This window comes from Calidris pugnax, unplaced genomic scaffold (genome assembly GCF_001431845.1).
Source record: "Calidris pugnax isolate Ruff unplaced genomic scaffold, ASM143184v1 scaffold188, whole genome shotgun sequence".
Taxonomy (NCBI): Eukaryota; Metazoa; Chordata; class Aves; order Charadriiformes; family Scolopacidae; genus Calidris; species Calidris pugnax.
The window spans coordinates 9,742,904-9,762,051 of NW_015091257.1; the positions used below are offsets into that span (position 1 = coordinate 9,742,904).

The 19,148-nt window shown below is 42.1% G+C and overlaps 1 protein-coding gene across 4 annotated transcripts in view; it reads right to left on the reverse strand.

The window, feature by feature from the left end:
* MID1 (midline 1) overlaps positions 1 to 19,148 on the reverse strand; it is a 143,656-nt gene that overhangs the window by 98,710 nt on the left and 25,798 nt on the right. For 2 of the 4 annotated variants that reach the window (XM_014960452.1, XM_014960456.1), the window contains exons 1-2: positions 14,916 to 15,050; positions 1,159 to 1,874 (exon numbers count right to left, since the gene is read on the reverse strand). In XM_014960452.1, coding sequence (XP_014815938.1) covers positions 1,159 to 1,818 — 660 coding nt within the window. In that variant the 5' untranslated portion in view covers positions 1,819 to 1,874; positions 14,916 to 15,050. Of the gene's footprint in view, positions 1 to 1,158; positions 1,875 to 14,915; positions 15,051 to 19,148 lie in introns of those variants that run through there. The other 2 variants (XM_014960454.1, XM_014960455.1) reach the window with 1 other exon arrangement.

A 19,148-nucleotide genomic window follows, 5' to 3' on the forward strand; every position in this document is an offset into this window, starting at 1 on the left:
GTGCGTGTGCAGGTTTTACATGCACTCACATAAAGTTAGCCCAGACATATCCCGTCACATATCTTTGTCTGAAAGTATCTAAGACAAATCCTCTCAGTTAGTCAAACTTATTAATACAGGGTTTTTTTCCACCTCTGAAATTCTGCGTGGGAAGGCTGGCAGATCATCTTTGCCCTCCACACTTGTAATTTCTCACTTGTAGTCCATCTTTAAAAAAATCCCCCCCAAACCACGCACAGGCACATGCAGATCGTCTGTCCGAAGGGAGCGGGTGGAGGAAAGCGTGGGATGCTTAATTCCTGCCTTTGCTCTGCAGCAGCACCCAAATTGGCATGAGAGGAACACACAGCCAGGTGGTGGAAGGCCACTTGCAGTGGCCTCACCATTCAGCAGGAGCCATGCTTCCACCAGCAGCCTGGAGAGCCACCAGAGTGCCCTGTGACCTGGCTGCCCACTGCCACCCCACCCAGGGTGGGGTGTCCTGCTCAGGGCCAGGGGGCTGCCGGAGCCGCCCGGCTGCCTGGCACTGGGAGCTCACCGAGCCATGGGAATGCCATAAGAAGCTCAGAAACAATTTCGGTTTTGTTTCCAGGACTGCGCCTCCTCTGAGTCCGGGTGGGAGGCAGTGCGGGAGGAGCAGAGCCAGCATTGGGTTTCCCTGGCTGGGTGGGCAGCTGGCATCCCTGAAGCCGGCAGGGATAAATGCATCGCCTGTTAGCGGTGATGCAAAGGGCTTTTCACAATGAAAGCAACCAAATGAAAAATAATCAACAGCAGAGCGTACGCAAAGAATGCCTGACATTTTAATCGGCGCCTGCGTATGTGCCGTCAGCGCTAAACCTTGCCAGCTGCCACAAATAAAGCTGTAGGTAGACAAGAAAATTCTCCTAAACAGTAGTATACACTGCAAATTCCTTAGAATAGCTATAGAGAAAGCAAAGCACAACTGAAGAATCTTTCCTCAAGCAAAATCCAACACCTTTTCAATGGTGATGAGCAAATGCATGTATAGATCTGTATGTGTTTTCCATCTGATTAGAGACCGCGCGCCTACATTTCCCAACCCCTGCCAAATGAGGAATTTAGCATGCAACCAAAGGGCACTCTCCTTTCCAACCACATGCCGCTCCACTAGAAAGGCCATTAAGTAGCACTAACCTTTAGCTTGTCATAGCGCTCACTTAAAGCTGCCACCTGATGGTCCCGGTGTCGCCCGACCAGTTTACACAAGGCACAGATTAACTGGTCGTCGGTCACACAGTACATGTTAACTTTCTCATCCTCGTGCTCCAAGCACATTAATCCCCTGATGTGAGAGTCCGGGATGGGCTCGATGAGCCGGTGGCCGGTGAACGGCTTCTTGTTGGGGTGAGTGGCTTTCAGGCACTCCTCACAGTAGGACACCTCGCAGGTAACGCAGGTTTTCACCGCCTCCTGGGCAGGGTCCTGGTCGCAGAACTGGCAGAGGACCTTCTCGCAGGACGACATGCTGTTGCTGTCGAACGCCCGCTCCCGGCGGGTCTCGCTGGGGGAATTGGGCCCGCTGACCGAGGCTTTCTGAAACCTGTCGATGATGTTCTGCAGGGTGACGTTGCGCTTGAGCCCGTCTAGACCGCGCTGGCTGAGGGTGATGACATAGCGGCAGGTCGGGCACTGGAAGGCGGTGATTGACTCCACCGGCTCGTTGGTGGCGCAGTGGGAGACCAGGATGCGGTGCGCGCAGTTGAAGCAGAGGCTGTGAGCGCAAGGCAGCAGCAGCGGGTCTTCAAACAGCTCCAGACAGATAGGGCAGGTCAGTTCCGACTCCAGTGTTTCCATCTTCAGGCAAAGCTTTCCTGTGGCGTCAGCGAAATCCAGGGAAGCTGATCAGCTATCTGGAAACACACGTAAAATTCGATTAGGCGAGAGGGAACATGAGGGGTCAGCTGTGGGGGGTTGTCAACTTTCGCCACGGCTCCCGGGGCTATCAACCCACCACGCCAGGAGGGAGAGCAATCTAAAGTTTTGAACCTGCACATGCACACATCAAGGTATTTAAACCTGGACTGCTTTATCTTTTTTCTTGCCTGTATTCACTTAACGATGCAAAACAAAAGCTCTTTCTTAATTTCTTTCTCTTTCCTTTTCACATGCGATCAAGGAAAACAGCAGATGTTTCTGTGCATTATTGAAAACCAAAATGATGACCTTCAAACAGCCTATTCCAGCAAAATTAGATTTATTCTGCAGATGCTGCTCTTAGCTTCATGAACCTACCAGTAAAGCTGTTTTTAAAAAAGACAACTTTCACCTCTGTATAGCATTGTGCAACTATTAGTCCAGAGTATTATAACTGATAGCGTTAAATCTCTGACTGTTATTACAATTAACAGTTATTTTTGCAGATTGACATTTTCATTTCCTATTATAGCAATAGTACAGTATTTACAGTACATCTGTGTTTACCTGTGCAAACATATATCTGAAAATACACAGGGAATAATGTTTCTAGGAAAGCATGTGATATTTTTACATGTTATATATATATCATAAATACATCATACACTAGTATACTCCTCTTATGTATTTCAAGAACATGTGTAGCTGTATTTATATGAACTTGTATTTTTGTGATTATGTACCTGTACACACACAAACATGTATCGTGAATGTATTTGCAGAAAGATTAATATAGCCAGAGGATGACACAGAGTTGTAACTGAAATGCCTAAAGAAAGGCAGGTGAAGCAAACAGTAGCTTAGCCTGCAGTAGGAGAACCTCTAGAGAGTAAGATAGTGAAATGTGTGATTTGCTTGGGGGTGTGTGTGTCCGTGTGTGCATGCTTGCACTTTCAGCTAAAACTTAGGAACCACCACTCGCTTTAGTGGCCTTATTAATCACCAGAAGTGGATTAGGAAGCAATGACTTCTAAATGGAGGGCATGGGATTTTCTGGAGAGCGCAGCGGTACACCCCCGTCAGAGATCAACTGAAACTTCATTTTGCTTCCTTTCCTGCGCCCGGCGTTACAGAGGGTGGTTTTGAAAGAGTCGCCCTCCGCAGCTCTCCCTGCCTAAGCTCCCGTCACGGGCCCGTTGCTGCCACAAGCAGACAGGTCAGTGAAGCAGAAGCAAAAGCTATGCTTCACACTCACAGAGCTGTACCTCTTCACAGCACAATCTATTTAAGCTTTGTTGCTCATAACTGAGGACGGCTTCAGAAGGCACAGCTGCATCGTCTTTACACTGTAAAGTCATTGTCTGGTTGTGTGAACTCTCGCCTCCTCCCCTGGTCAGGGAAAGAAGGGACGGACAAGAATCCCCCACAAACAAACCTTAGTTCATTAAGGGTGAGGAGAGCTCAGGGCTCATTAGCAGCCTTGGGAACCAAGCGTGCTTGAACCTTCTGTACTTCATGACAATTAGCGTGGGGAGCGCAATGGCAGTGACAGGAATGCTACCTATAACCCCAATATGAACCGCAGCAAAAAGGAAAGTTCAGCAAAGAGAGGCAAGGTTCAGACTGCCCACTGGTATTTAGTCCTGCTTGCTCTTTGGGAAGAGCAGCAAGGCGTCTGTTCCAGAGGTATGCTTAAGAATTAGGATACTTTCCCTCTTTGCACTAATGCGTCCTTTCATTCTGCCAAGAAATCTGAGCATTTAAAAAACGCACTGATCCCATCACAAAATTTGCTTTCCTGTATCTTCTGTGATGCTGATCTTACTTGAAACGAAGTTCAGTTTGCCAGAAACTAATTCTTTTAGAACTATCCATCAGCTGCCATAATTGCACGGTGCATCTGGTCAAAATTAAAGGCCTGGCAATTTGATATAAGCAGGAAGACAACTCCCCTCATCTCTCCTCAGCCGTAGCCACACAGCACAGAAAAGATGAAAGCCTTTTCTACAAACGAAGACCAGTTTTTGTCTTTCCTCCTCTTCCCTCTTTGTATCACAGAAGTCCCAGAAGATCAAAATCTCATTGACATTGTTTGAATCCCTTCCACACCACAAGTGTGTACCTCATCATCCACTTATCCTGCAGTCTGAATGCTGCACTGGAAATGGGACAAGGGGATTTGGTGTTGGCAGGAGACAACGTTTTTAAAAAGCTAAGTAATCATTGCTCATCTACTGGCAGTCCAGTGAAAACTTGCCAACCTTTAGGGTTTGTTCCTTAGGACAGTGTTTGGAATATGGGGCTTTCTTCCCTGCTATCTTTTCTGTGCAGAATCCCTCCTGCTCCTTTGCATGCCAAACAGTCCCATTCATTCATTCAGTTTCCTGCTTAAAGCACTTTTTTTAACCAAAGGCTTTTTTATGGTGCTTATATACAGATAAACAGATAAAAGCAGGAGAAAAACATTGGCATCAGTGCCTCATGGAAAGATGTTTGAATAGAACCGTCTCAACTGATGACTAATTCTGATCTATCTGACCTGAATGAGCAGCAGCTCAGCCCTGACTAATGCTATTCAGTATGAGCAAGGGTGCCAAAATCTGATCTTAGGTTGTAAACATCTTGGAATAAGAGCCTATCTTCCGAGGTAATCAAAGTTGAGCACACTGATAGAAGCCCAAAAATGACATTTCCCTGTTTCCTTTTGCAGTTGCTAATAAGTCAAAACACACTGCATCTGGGACGGAATAATAAATCCTTTAAGAGGCACTGAAGAGGGGCTGCATCTTCTGGGCAATCCAGTGATTAGTCTTTAATCAACTGCAATTCTGCTTCTACTTTTAGATTGATGCCTGAATACTGAGTGTGCTGCTGATCCAGCTACAAAATCTTTCAAACTCACTGGCCCTTGACTTAAGGTTTCATATACAGTAATTTTACTTTTTTTTTTTAAATAATAGAGTCCATAGCTACACTGAACTGGAAGATTAGGCAGAAACTTAATACACATAGTTTATATATGCACTATATATGGTTGTACTCCGTATTCAACATGGCCCATAAATGGAAAGCCGCATAGGCAGCTTCTAGACAGAGAAACGAAAGAAGGAATTTCAAGTACATAATTTCATATCTGCAAAAATATGGAATTACTGGCAGAAAATGATACTATTACCAAAATGTCATTGAAATTAGAAGTATTAGTTTTCTAACCACAAGAGGTAGTTTTGAGAATATCAAAGTAAAAGTGACTGCCAAAAGACAAGTGTTATTTAAAAATCAAAAACATACTTAAGTAACTTTGGAACTGGAGCTCCCCAGCACATAACGATTAGTTATGCAATATGTGGTAAGCGATGCGGTAAATGAAATCCCGGTCTCAATGTAGTTCATGGCAAGACTTCCACTAACCCTAGTGGAATTAGCATCTTGGTACCTCTTCTTTTAAGCATGACATATTCTGCAGGTGGTATTACTGCCTTCAGTTGCACAGGTGTGGAGAGACGTGAGAGAAATTAAAAGTAAAACTGAACGGGATACATTTCAGTATATTAAGTACCAGTAGAGATGAATAGGTAAAAAAATCTGTCAGGCTGTTTTCATAACTTGATTCTGTGCTGCAAAAATGCTGTATTATACCTCCCATTCGTTTTATACTTGAAAATTTTTACAGATCAGAGATACTACCAAAGTCCAGAAGGCTTTTACCACAGATTCCCTTGAGATTCCAGTAATCAGAGCCCAAAAATACGTTTCCTGAGGACGACATGAGATATGCAGTTCATCACTCCGAAACAATACTATCTATAGGAAAAACTGGTGATTTGGTAGCCCCAAAATCAGCCCAGGGCTGGCTGAAGGCTGACTCCTGATTTTTTCATTGCTTAAATACAGAAAACAGTATATAGAAGCAGCAGGATAAAAACACCAAGAAGTGTTGGTGAAGGGAGACTTCCATGGATCAGAACTGAAAGCACTTCCTCGCAGGAAGTAGCGCACTTCTGTATTCTGAAGAAATTGCATTAAAATAGAAAGTTATAGTGGAACCAATGGGAGAGGTGCCATTCTGGACCTTATTCTCACCAACAAGAAGGGGCCGATGGGGAATGTGAAACTCAAGGGTAGCCTTAGTTGCAGTTACCATGAAATGGTGGAGTTCAAGATCCTTAGGGCAATGAGGAGGGAGTTCAGCAACCTCACTACCCTGGACTTCAGGAGAGCAGGTTTTGGCCTCTTCGCGGATCTGTTTTTCAGAGTAACATGGGAAAAAGCCCTCGAGGGAAGAGGGGTCCAAGAAAGTGGGTTAATATTCAAGGATCACCTCCTCCAAGCTCAGGGGCTATGCATCCCAACAAAGTGGAAATCAGACAAAAACGTCAGGAGGCCTGCATGGATGAACAAGGAACTCTTGGACAAACTCAAACACAAAAAGGAAGCCTACAGAGGGTGGAAGCAAGGAGAGCCTGGTAGGAATACACAGAAATTGTCTGAGCAGCCAGGGAACAGGTTAGAAAAGCTAAAGCCCTGATAGAATGAAATCTGGCCAGGGACAACAAGGGCAACAAGAGAAGCTTCTACAAGTACAACAGTAATAAAAGTAAGACTAGGGAAAATGTGGGTCCTCTCAGGAAGGAATCAGGACACCTGGTTACCCGGTATATGTAGAAGGCTGAGGTAGTCAACGACTTTTTTGCCTTGGTCTCCACAGGCAAGTGCTGTAGTCATACTGCCCAAGTTACAGAAGGGAAAGGCAAGGATTGGGATAATGAAGAACAGCCCACTGTAGGAAGAGATCAGGTTTGAGATCATTTAAGGAACCTGAAGGTGCACAAATCGTAGGACCTGATGAAATCCATCCATGGATGAAGTTGCTAAGCTGCTTTCCATTATATTTGAGAAGTCGTGGCAGTCTGGTGAAGTTCCCACTGACTGGAAAAGGGGAAACATAACCTCCATTTTTAAAAAGGGAAAAAAGGAAGACCCAAGGGACTACAGGCCAGTCAGTCTCACCTCTGTGGCCAGCAAGCTCATGGACCAGATCCTCCTAGAATCTCTGCTAAGGCACATGAAAAATAAGGAGGTGATTGGTGACAGCCAACATGACTTCACCAAGGGAAAGTTATACCTGACAAAACTGGTGGCTACAGTGGTGGTAGATATGGGGAAAGCAACAGACATCATCTACCTGGACTTATGCAAAGCATTTGACAATGTCCTGCATGACATCCTGGTCTCTAAATTGAAACGGCATGGATTTGATGGATGGTCCACTTGGTGGATAAGGAACTAGACAGACGGTTGCACCAATGACCAGTGCTGTTTAACACCTTTATTGGAGACATGGACAGTGAGATTGTGTGGGCCCTCAGGAATTTTGCTGATGACGCCAAGCTGTGTGGCACGGTCGACAGGCTGGAGGGAAGGGATGCCATCAGGAGGCACCTGTACAGGCTTGAGAGGTGGGATCATGTGAACCTCATGAAGTTCAACCAGGCTAAGTGCAAGGTTCCACACCTGGGACATGGCAATCCAGGCAGAAACACAGACTGGGCAGAGAATGGATTGAGAACAGCCATGAGGAGAAGGACTTGAGGGTGTTGGTTGATGAGAAGCTCAACATGACCCGGCAATATGTGCTGGCAACCCAGAAGGCTGACCGCATCATGGGCTGCATCAAAAGAAGCGTGGTCAGCAGGTTGAGGGAGGTGATCTTGCCTCTCCACTGCGCTCTCATGACACCCCACCTGCAGTGCTGCATCCGGCACTGGAGCCCTTAGCACAAGGACGGACACAGACTTGTTGGAGTGGGTCCAGAGGAGGGCCAGGAGAATGATGAGAGGACTGGAGCACCTTTCCTATGAGGAAAGGCCGAGAGATTTGGGGTTGTTCAGCCGGGAGAAAAGAAGGCTCCAGGGAGACCTTATAGAGGCCTTCAGTACCTCAAGGGGGCCTACAGGAGAGATGGGAGAGGAGAGACTACAGGAGAGACTCTTTATGAGGAAGTGTAGCAATAGTACAAGGAGTGGCAGTTTTAAACTAAGAGAAGGTAGATTTACATTAGATATTTGAAAGAAATTCTATATTTTCAGGGTAGTGAGACACTGGAACAGGTTGTCTGAAGATGCTGTGGGTGGCCCATCCCTGGAGGAGTTCCAGGCCAGGTTGGATGGGGTTTTGAGTAACCTGGTCTAGAGGGAGGTGTCCCTGTCCATGGAAGGGGGGTTGGAAATACATGATCTTTAAGGTCCCTTCCAACCTAAACCATTCTGTGATTCTATGATTCTAGAAAGGTGTTGCAAACCACACATTGCTACATATCAATGTTCTCATGGCAAATGGCGCTGTATGGCTCCTGTACACAGCGTTCTTTCTGCATCCAAACAACAATCAGAAAATCACATTCAGTATCTAAAACAATTATCCTGTTAAGGTCCTTGGGAAAAAGACAAACATCCAGCAGTAATACCATAGCATCTGGTGATACGACAGTAATAAAATACTTCAATAAGGCTAACATCATTCTTTAAAGCTGGATCTGCATAGGACTTTTCAGTCTAACTAGTAATACTCAACAGAGAGGTGACTGGTGACCTGACATGGTCTTCACATTTATCTGTTTTTTATTGGTGATAACGAGATGATAAATAATTTGATAATTATGTTAACATAAAGTCTGAAGTAAAATGCCTGAAATATAAAACTACACTTAAAAACGAATGTATCAAAAATTCCAGTATAATAAACTATGGCAGGTACTTAAACAGACTATTATCATAACACACAGCTGCAGTTTTCAAAGTAGCAGTATTTTTCTGTTAAGTGCATTATAAAAGGAAAATTTTAAATTTACGTTCTTGTCATAAAATCTGCTATGGGCAATAAAAAGCCACTGGCAATTTCTTCTCTTAGCTTTGGGGAAAAAAAAAGAAAAAGATAATCCTATTCTTTTTGCCATTTTCTATCCTGTTCAAGGACATACACAAAATTGTCTTGGGATCAACTTTTCCTTCCACCAAGTGAATGTGATTGTTTCACATCACTTTCAATAAGTATTTCAAATGTGATTAAACCAATGGACTGTTTCATAGCCCAGTTTGTCCCAAGTCCATTACAGCTTTTACCTTCTGCAGCACAGACATTGAAGTCTATGAGTACTCATGATACTAGTAAGTGCCAGTAGCACAACTAGTGAGATATTTGTGTAAGCAGCACAATTTGTGTAAGTGGCATAAATAGAACTAATAATCAAAACTCAGATTTTTTGCTTTAGAAATATTTAAAGAAAACTCCTATAATGCTAAAGAAAGCAACCTGCACACACCCTGAAGGAAGCAAATACTTGTTTTTCCACTGTTTTTTCTCAGAGTGGTGCAAATAAATATTCAAAGGTAAGTGCTGTTCAACAGCTCCTGATATACAAAAACAAATACTCAGCATAAAAGAAAATAACTGGTTCATCCTATTCAGACGTTTTCACTGACAGAAGAATGATTAGCTGCCTTGTCTTGAAGTTACATGCAGTGTTTCCATGATGTTGAAATAGTTGTTTGTAACATTTAAAGGATATTAATACAGCAAAAGCACATCTGTTATGCTGTTTGTACTGATACAAAGCCTAGACAACATCCTTCTCTGGTTGAAATGTACTCTAGTAGTAGTAGAATATATTTTCAAAAAGCCAAATCCTGTATGTTATCCAGTGAGGTAAGAACATCTCACAGAATTAAGGTCTTTGGCACAACATCACATATTCCTTCCCATGGGAGCTAAAACAATAACTGTGCCTCAAAAGCTAACAGGCAAGGAAAAAAAAAAATCATGTCCTGTAAATCCCAAAGCAATCAATAAATACCTGCTTTAATATTATCTATAGTATTAGATACAGTATTACACACGTGTGCATAAATCTGCACTAGTATACATTTGGAATGCTTTTTGACCTTTATTTCTATATTCTTGCAAGCCTCATAGCTTTACATTCTTTAGAGACAAGATTTAATATTTCCTCTAAATGCTTCAGGGGAATGAAAGGAAAGGATTGTTTAATCTTTAGCACATGTGAATCAGCATAGGTCTACTGGCATCAACAGGGACCTAACAAATTTATGGCTGAATGTTTGTTCCAAAAACCTCTTCTCCAATTAAATTCACGCTCTCCATTTGAGAAATTTATTCTGGAGTATATAATGGCTATACAACAACAAATATTGAGGAAGCATGTTCACATCTTGGCCTGGATACCAGCAGCATGGGAAACAATGACAAGAGCAGCCCCAAATATCTGGGAAAACTTGCAAAGGGGACATATTGCTATATTACGCCCCCTCCCTATTTTTTTCTCTCTCATTTCGTGCTAAGAGCTTCATAGATGACAGATGTTACTCTGAAAAAAAGGGAAGCTAAAATAATTTTACCCTAATGGTAAATACCAAATACCATCAGTTTTCATAGGGGCTTGGTTAAACAGTACAGCTAGAAATCTCTCACCTCTCCCCAGCTGGGAATTTCACTTGTGTAATGCCTTAGGTGACATGGTACTTCCTGACCTTTAGTGTAGATGATACAGCAACAGAAACAGCCAGAAATAGTTCAGCACATTCCTTCTAGTCATATGTGTTCACACACACTGATACGTAATTTAGTGCAGCTTGGAAACACCGGGGCCCTTAAGCTACTGCAAGTTTTCATGGGAGATCTTAGGCTGGCATAAAGAAATTATTGCATTCTCTTTCTAGAAAGTTGTCCTGTGAATTCTTTCTCTGCAGCTAAGTAAAGGCAATTGTAAATACTACGTAAATTCATAATCATTGCCTCCACCTAGATGATGACATTATAAGCTCTCAAGGGAGAACCCCAAGGTCTGTTTTCTTATCAAAAAGAGCCTTTAGAATAGCAGCAAGAAACGTCCCAGGAACTACAACAGGTACAAAGGTGTGACCTCACCCACCACACAGGACTCTAAATTTAAACTACCAGCAAGATGCATTTTTGATGAACTAAAGCTCCTTGTGCTTATAAAATCATGCCTATTGCATTACAAGGCACATAGTGCTAGCCTCTTGCTGTCCTGCTCTCTGGTCCTCATGTGTGATTGTTAAAAAAGCCTATAATTTTTTTTTTATTTTTTTGAAAAGAACAAACACACATTCTCAGAGTTATATTCTGCACATTTGCAAAGAGTACAAAGAGATTCTGGTGACTGCAGAAAAACCTCAATGTCCAACATTGAGGAACTCCAAATTTATGCCTGCCGTATTCTCAGTACACTGAACTCCATAAGATCAATGGTGTATTTATAAAATTGAGATTGTAATCAGGTAATTAGAAGGGGAAATTAGCTGCGAACCATGGGAGAGTGGAGGATAAGGAACAAATTATATTTGTGCTCTGAAGGTAATCTATTTTAGACCTCTGACAGAAACCTCTGTCACTGGTGCAGAAAGCACCCAGCTCAGGCTTCCTGGGCCCAGGAATGACAAATGGGAATCGGCAAGGCTGCTCTTCCATTTGGGGAGCAGAACCCTCATGTGGTCCCTCCCCAGATCCCAAGATGTTTCCTGTCCTTCTGGTGTCATCAGGACCTCCACAGGCATGCTTCTGCCACCCCACCTTGGAGTACTAGATTCCTGTTCTCCATTATCAGAATGATTTTAGGAGCACTCTTTGGCCCTGTAGCCCAGAACAGAAATCTGAAAATGCCAGCAAATCACTGGCCAAACTAGCAGTTCCTATCTCTTGCTGCACAGTGGTTCTTAAACAGAGAGGGTAGCATCTAATTTAACCCTGTCTCTGTAGGGTCCCTTGATAGTCCATAGAAAGAAATAGGCATCTCTAAAAGCATCTCATTTAAACTATTTTAGACTACCTTTAGGATTAAGTGATCTGCACTTTCTAGATGTGCTTATTTCATTCCAGGTATAAATGGAACTTCAGAATGTAAGAAATTAAGACTACGACAACTAACAAGTGACTATTCCCAGTGTTCTTGAGCTTTAAAAAAGAAAATAGAGAATCTACATCTATTCTTTCTTATTTCGATGAGTTCAACAATCACTTGTTTAGTCAAATTTGCTTCTAATAATTCAATAATTCTCTTCCAATGTGCCTCATTTCTATCATACTCTGTATTTAAAGATCCAAGAGGATACACAGAAAACTGAATTGAGTTGCAGGAGACTGATCCCAATGCAGCCCATTTCCAGCTGACACTCCTGAGCGAGACTTTTTCTGGATTTGGTTGATTCTGGTCCCTGCTGCACGTGAAGGACAAGCGGGCAATTCCTGAGAACCAGACGCAATGGGGTCAGCACTAAGTCGTAAGACCAGCTTTTGCCTGACACAACAAACCTAACTTCAACTTCTGTATTTTATTTATAGTTTTTTGACAAAATAGTAGCTTGCCTTCCTATGTACTTCCTTGTTAGTGTTAGGTTGATGGTTGGTCTAGATAATCTGAAAGGTCCCTTTTCAACCTAGGCAATTCTATGATTCTACACTGCATATCACAAACCAGGTGCAAGACCCTGGTCCTTCCAACTGTTCATCTCTGTCTTTTCTGCCATCCCACTGCAGCTCTCTAGCTAAGTTTCTCCCACCGAGGAGTGTTGTAACTACTTTATTAGTCCTCTCCTAAGGTTGATTGGCATTAAAAAATGGCAATATAAACCTAAATAACCCAAAAGGGTGAGTGCATGCATAAAACAATGCACGAGTAAAAGTTCTGACCCCCACACAAGAGGACACAAAATGAAAACAGCTAAATCAACTGAGAAGAGAAAGAAGTACAGACTTTTGTGTAGGGTTAACAAGAGCCGGCTGTTCTGTCCCTAAGACACTCAAGGGTTTGGCATCCCAATCCAGCCTGTGCAGTGAGGTACCGCCCCTCACTCACAATGAGATGCAAAGCCTTAGTCTTTATTCCTTCCTAATAAAGCTAAATCCTAAGAAGGTGGCAAGTTTCCACTTAACCTCTCTTGAGGACTTTCTAAGTTCACGTCAGCTAGTGTTTTTTGCAAAGAACCAGTAATGCTTTAGTGCTTGCCAGAGGCACACCCACATGTATTTTATTTCTTGAGAAAGTGTTACTTAACAGAAACATACCGCAATAAACCCTGGTGATCTCAAATATTTTCTTTTATGCATTTACATCCTTTAAGAATGTTATCCTTTAAAGACTTTTTAAAGACCTGAGACAAACCAGTCATTAACCACAGCCACATAATCTTGCCTCACAGGTTTTTGTAACCACACTGTGGCAAAATTTCATTGCTTCAAGCTAAGAAATTAAGAGCAGGAAAAGGCTGCATTGTATCAGCAATGTAATTTGCAGCTGAGAAACTGAAGTGGTAAATGGTACTAGTCTTTTTAAACCCTTCTGATGACCAGAGAGATGCTCTGGGAGATGAAGTAAGTTAGAATACCAGGTAACACTGATTTCTAATTCAGCTAGTGAAGTGATAAGAAAAAATTAACCAATGTACCAGTGCTTCACTTGACATCAACCAGAAAACTGTAGAACAGTCAAAAGCTCCAGCATTATATTTAAGCTCACTCTGTCCAGTGAATGTATTGTCTTTTTGAACTGTCACACTATACAGTGTCTTCATTGCTTAGAGTCCCAGTTCCTTTCAGCCTGGAGATGTGGGTGGTGTTTGGTTTGTACAGCTCTACTCCTGTGCTCAAGTAGACCCTTGCTGAATAGCCTCATGAAAGGAATGGAAAATGCTTTTTGACTACCCATCTACAGCTAAGTGTTCTGCCAAACCCACACACACACATATGCACACACACAAATGCACATGAAAATGATCCACTGGCTCTAGGTGGTTGGATTACTTACTAGTTTGGTTGGACTACTTCCTGGCTAACTTGACATCCTCAAATTAATTGTCCTGTAGATAGTCTTCAGAACATCCCAAAAGGGAGTAGGAAAAAACAACTAAAATGAGCAATCACTTCTGAGTAACTGCATCTGCACCCCAGATAGGCCTCTCAAGGGGAAGGTTCTCAATGTCACTCACAAAATAGCTCAGTAGCTTTTAAGATAGCATGGAAAGAGAAAACAATAGCTTAATTACATCCCTGTGAGAAGTTTCTCATCAACAACATATAAAGTCTCAGAGTTTATCTCAAAGAAATAGAATAGATTGTACATTTCCTGTCAGCTAGCAAGCAGGTCACCATTACTGTAATAAAGAGAGTAGCACTTGTGAAAGAATTACTGGCATACATCTGCACAACCTCCAGCCTCCAGTTTTTTTTTTTTTCCAGGATCTTGTTAAATATCTACATTAAAACTTGACTGAATGTCAGCTTATCTTCTTCTCAGACAATTGCTCAGCTTGAAATATTGTACTGGGAAAATCACGTTAGAAATTCTGTTACTTGTGGTTCTTGTCCACTTAAATGTATGATGCATTTTGTGGGCTTCTGTGAATACGGAACTTCCATATAAAATAACTACAGTGACCATACCATCACTCTGAGGATACCAGTGTCAAAAAGTACATTCTTTGACAAAGCATTGTCTTTCAACCATCAGACTTAAACATCTTCACTTTAGGTTATGTACCTTCATCAGCTACACATAACTAAATAGGATTTGAAAGATTTTGCACAAGACATGAAGCAGGCTTTAGGGAATTACCATATTTTTTTCATTCTTCTCATGTAAACATGTATCTCAGCCTTCATCTGTTGCCTTTAAAACATAATTACAATGTTCCAGATGTTGTTAACAGTATGAAGATGCTAATGCCCCCTTTATCTCTCTTACTAGTTTTATGGCAACTAACAAGACAACAATAAGTCCTTGTTTGAAAACACAAGACAAAAAATAACCTCTGCTAAAAAAGTTCCCTTTTTTTTTGAGTTCTCAGTACCGAAAAGATAATTCATCACAGCAACAGAACAGACCTCGACTCCTCCCTTATGACTGCTAAAGGCATTATAAAATACTTCCTAAGCTACTTTCAATGGCAAGCCTACACATATGCATCGGCTCCAGCTCCCGAGAAGCCAGCCAACCGCATACCCACCGCTGGATCCCGCCCTACATCTTCTGGCTGAAACATTGCTGCGGAGACAGGGACCACGCTGACCCTCTCAGAAAGCACCGGCAGCCCAGCCGGGGACAGGCAGTAGCAGCTACCACCGTCCCAAGTAGTCCTGTGGCAGCGCTGACTGCATCTGCGACTGCGAGACGGTGGCGGCCAAAACACAACAGGAAAATCTCCCCTACAATTGCAGGAAAACCCGCTCCACCTAACTGCCTCCGCCTGGATCCTGCGCTCCCAAAGCCAGCCCTTCGTGCTGCGCCCACAGCAAAATACCTCCTCTCCCTCTCAAGGGCCTGCCTCGGCAGGAGAAGGCAGGGAGAAACTCCTTGTGGAGCATCCCAGCAGTGGGATGGTGCTCCCTCGCAGCCCTGGGGGCAATTAACCCAGCACAGAGTGACAACCAGCCAGCAGTGCCCAGGCCCACAACAGGGGGCTGACCTGGACTGGCCAAACCTGTCAGGCACAAAATGAACTTTTCAGAAATCTGGCATCCCAACAGGCACAACAAACTGTCGGTAAACAAGCAGTTCACTTGTTTTTACTGTTTTCTCCAAATATTACTCAAATACTTAACAGCACAAAGTCCAGCAGGAGTTTGCCAAAACTGAGAACATTCTGAAAGAGCATAGTACCTGAAGGAAAGACTTTTCTTCCTACAAACACCATAGAGATCCCATTTTCTGAAATTCAGCAGGTGAAACACAAGACGATAACAGTTGCTTCATTGTTTATTTACTTATTTATTTATTTTTAGCTAAACTTGGGTGTAAGCTGTAAAGCTGCAACAGAAAACGACAAGTGCCCAGAAGGAGCCCTGACTGAAGTCACACCAGACATTTGGTCTCCAACAAAGGTGTTAAAAATTCATGCAAAGTTGAAACAGCAGGAAAGAATTGCTTCCTTGTGTTTTCCCTTTTTCATGTTGCAATGCCCTCTTTCATACAATGGTAACACAGCAAAGTGAAACGAAACACACCCTAGACATTTGAGCATAAGGTTGCAAATCCACACTGTCTTTGGTCTTTCTTTCATGGACCAGCCTGCACTTTGTTCTCATTGAAACAATAAACAACTGTTGTGATTATTTAATTTCCTATTCGTTTCATTTCCTTGAAACAATAGACCAGAGCCCTCACAAATGCACACTCTTCATAAGGTTTTTAAAGGTTTCTGCTGGCAGTGTCTGTTAGCATGTGTGTGGAATGACAGGTTGTAACTGGTGAAATGAGCATGCAGAAAGCAAGACAGATGTGCGGAAGGATTATGATTACTGGAACTCTTTTCCATGATATTAAATGTCCATGGATCATCTATACTCAAGTCAATTTATAAGCCCAGCAGGGGCCATAGCACAAGTTCTAGTCGGAAAGATTATAGACTACTCGGCTCATATCCTGTCCTTGATCTTTTGTTGAACAGCATCATGCAGCTTCTTTGGGTTGTCCCTCCAGCCGTGCTGGCTCACGGTCATCCAGATGCATTTGGGATCAACCAGTCTAAAGACCAGTATTATTAGCAGGTGTTGCCTTGCTGCTCTGTTTGTCCACATGATAGGTAGCCTAAGTTTTTCATGCCTTTTGCTTGCAGACAACTGGTCACAGTCTGAAATGGAGTTTCAATAAATAGTTTTTTATATTTATATCTTATAATTTTATCTTAAAATTTTACATTTTATATTTTAAATTTTTATATTTAAAAGTGACACAAAACAATTCCAATAATCTTAATTCTACTGATATATCTGCCCTGCTTCTTCAGTTTGAGGGTAACATTGCCTATAGAATCATAGAATGGTTAGAGTTATATGTCTTAATAGACAACACTAGAAGAAGCTTTCAAAACTTATCTGAGTATGTCTATATGGGGGCATGTCTGTGAAGGCTTCAGTGCACTTTTCACTGCACATACATGAGTATACACAGACACAGGTGTGCAAATAAATAATTATGGGTTCAAACACACAGCCTCAAAAACTTCCACTTATGCCACTGCCTATGCTAGTGTGTTCCAATTATCATTCAAGAACGGTAGCTTAAGATAAAGAATGCACCTGACAAATACACACCTCCTCTACCCACCTCCTCCACCATACTGATTCTTTCTTCCACTTTCTGAACTCTTGTCTCCAGTAAAACAGACAACTTCTAGCCTTCTTCCTCTGCAGTATCTATTGAAATTTATAAAAACCCCACTAGAGAAGTCTTTGAATATGGAGTCAGATTCTCATATAGCAGAAGGACCTAGATATACAACTGAATTTGATGAAATTATCACAGTTTAGCAAGATATGATCTTTGGAGCTCAGACCCAGCACTGTTGTACATTTGCATACTTACACTACCCACTAAGAGCTTTGGTGAATCTTCTTAAGGATAGACAAGATGTGTCGGGTACCAATGGCCTCTTTCTGCTGAAACTTACCACCTTCACCACAGAATCAGTAGATTATGTCCTAAATCACAGCTCATGAATTTTTTCACAAGGTACAAACTAAAAACTGATTGCTCAAGGTGTATATGGTTGCAGTAAATTACAGCAGGGGAAAGAAGCAGATAGCTGGTAACAGTAATTTCTAAAGCTATGTTGAAAAGATTCACTAGATTTCAACTGGCAATGTCCCTAGCTCAATCAGTTTGTCAGCCTCAGACTCTAACCTAGTATATTACTGAAGAGGTAAGTTACTGTAAATGAATTTAACATAGCTTAAAGCTCAGATACTTAACAAATATCCATATATCAAGCCACTGTAAAATTATTATTTCATCATGCGTGAGTTCCAAAATGCATATTTCTGATGACAGAATCTCCAGATTTTATCTACTTGCTGTGCAGCCTTCTGTTTCTGCAGAATTCAGGGTCAGCTCTGCATGGGAAGAGTTTAACCAGTGCGAACCCATTGTTTAAGGAAGTGCCAAATAGCGCGCTTTGTATTCTGCACACCTTGTAGCTGTGCTGTAGAGTAGCCCAGTATTATTCTGGTTACAATGCTCCTTGCAATCAAGAAAGAGAATTCCTTAGGAGCTGAAGCAGATCAACAATAGAAAGAAGCAGGTCCCCAGTTTGGTCACAAGAAATCCTATTTCCACAAAACATTCAAAGTCCTAGAAAAAGATAATACCAGGACTGACTGGGAGAAGCACAAAACTGTACTTCAGTGTCACTGCTGGAATTCACTGACAAACTAGCATCCGGTACAGCTTTGGGTTGCTGTTAGTTGTCTTGCTAATAAATCAGCCATAAATATCTTGGTAAAAACAGTTGGACTTTAAAATTGGTCCAGGTGTCTTTTAAGAAAGGGAGAAAGTAAAATTTCTACTTTTTGTTTTGGAAATCCTAATATGTAGTTTCCAAAACTTTGTTTTTACCCATTTGCCCACAAAATAGAATTCTCTACACCACTCATTCCATGTGCAGACCAGAAATACAATATTTTTTCTAAAGCTCATTACTTGTGGAATTTTATTTTATCTTATTTTGATGGACAGCCAACCCACATTTCAGATTGATAGGTGCTGTTGCCAGCCACCAGGCAATTGATACTCCAGACGATCAGTCCACTGGCTACCGAAAGCAGATGTTTTATACAGAGTAGCATAATGAGATCTCACTGGAGTTGCAATATTAACAATTAGAACAAATATGCTAATATGTCTGCGGTTTGTAACTTTCTCACAGGCAAGCACACACACATAAATTGCTTATTCTATATAGTTCATCATAGAATTTTGATGAAGAAAAATAACAATAGTGGATCGGGTAAAAATAGTTTATCTCCATTCTTTCTTCTCTTACCATATTGTCAGTCAGCACAGAGGGGCTGATCCAAAAGACATTTGCAACTCTCTCTTTAGCTGAACAGGGCCAAAGCTAGACCATCTTCATGGCTGTTCTGAACTGCACATCAGAGGTGTAGGACTCTCCTGCTCTGGGCAAATACGTTCAGTACGTTACTGATTAGTCACCTCCTCTGCCCATGGCAAGTGAAAGAAGTGGAGAAAGTACAGATGCCCCTGCCTTTTAGTCAATGTCTGCACCTTGTAATTCTCTTTGCACATCAAGGACATTAACGGAAGTAAAAGTCAGCCCAGTTTTTTTGAAAAATTAGGAAATATCATGTCAGCAACTCATGTGATACAATTTGAACAGCTTCTTAATATTAAACTTTTTCATATGAATGCTGAGTGCCAATTCACCTTCAAATGGTTGTTTAAT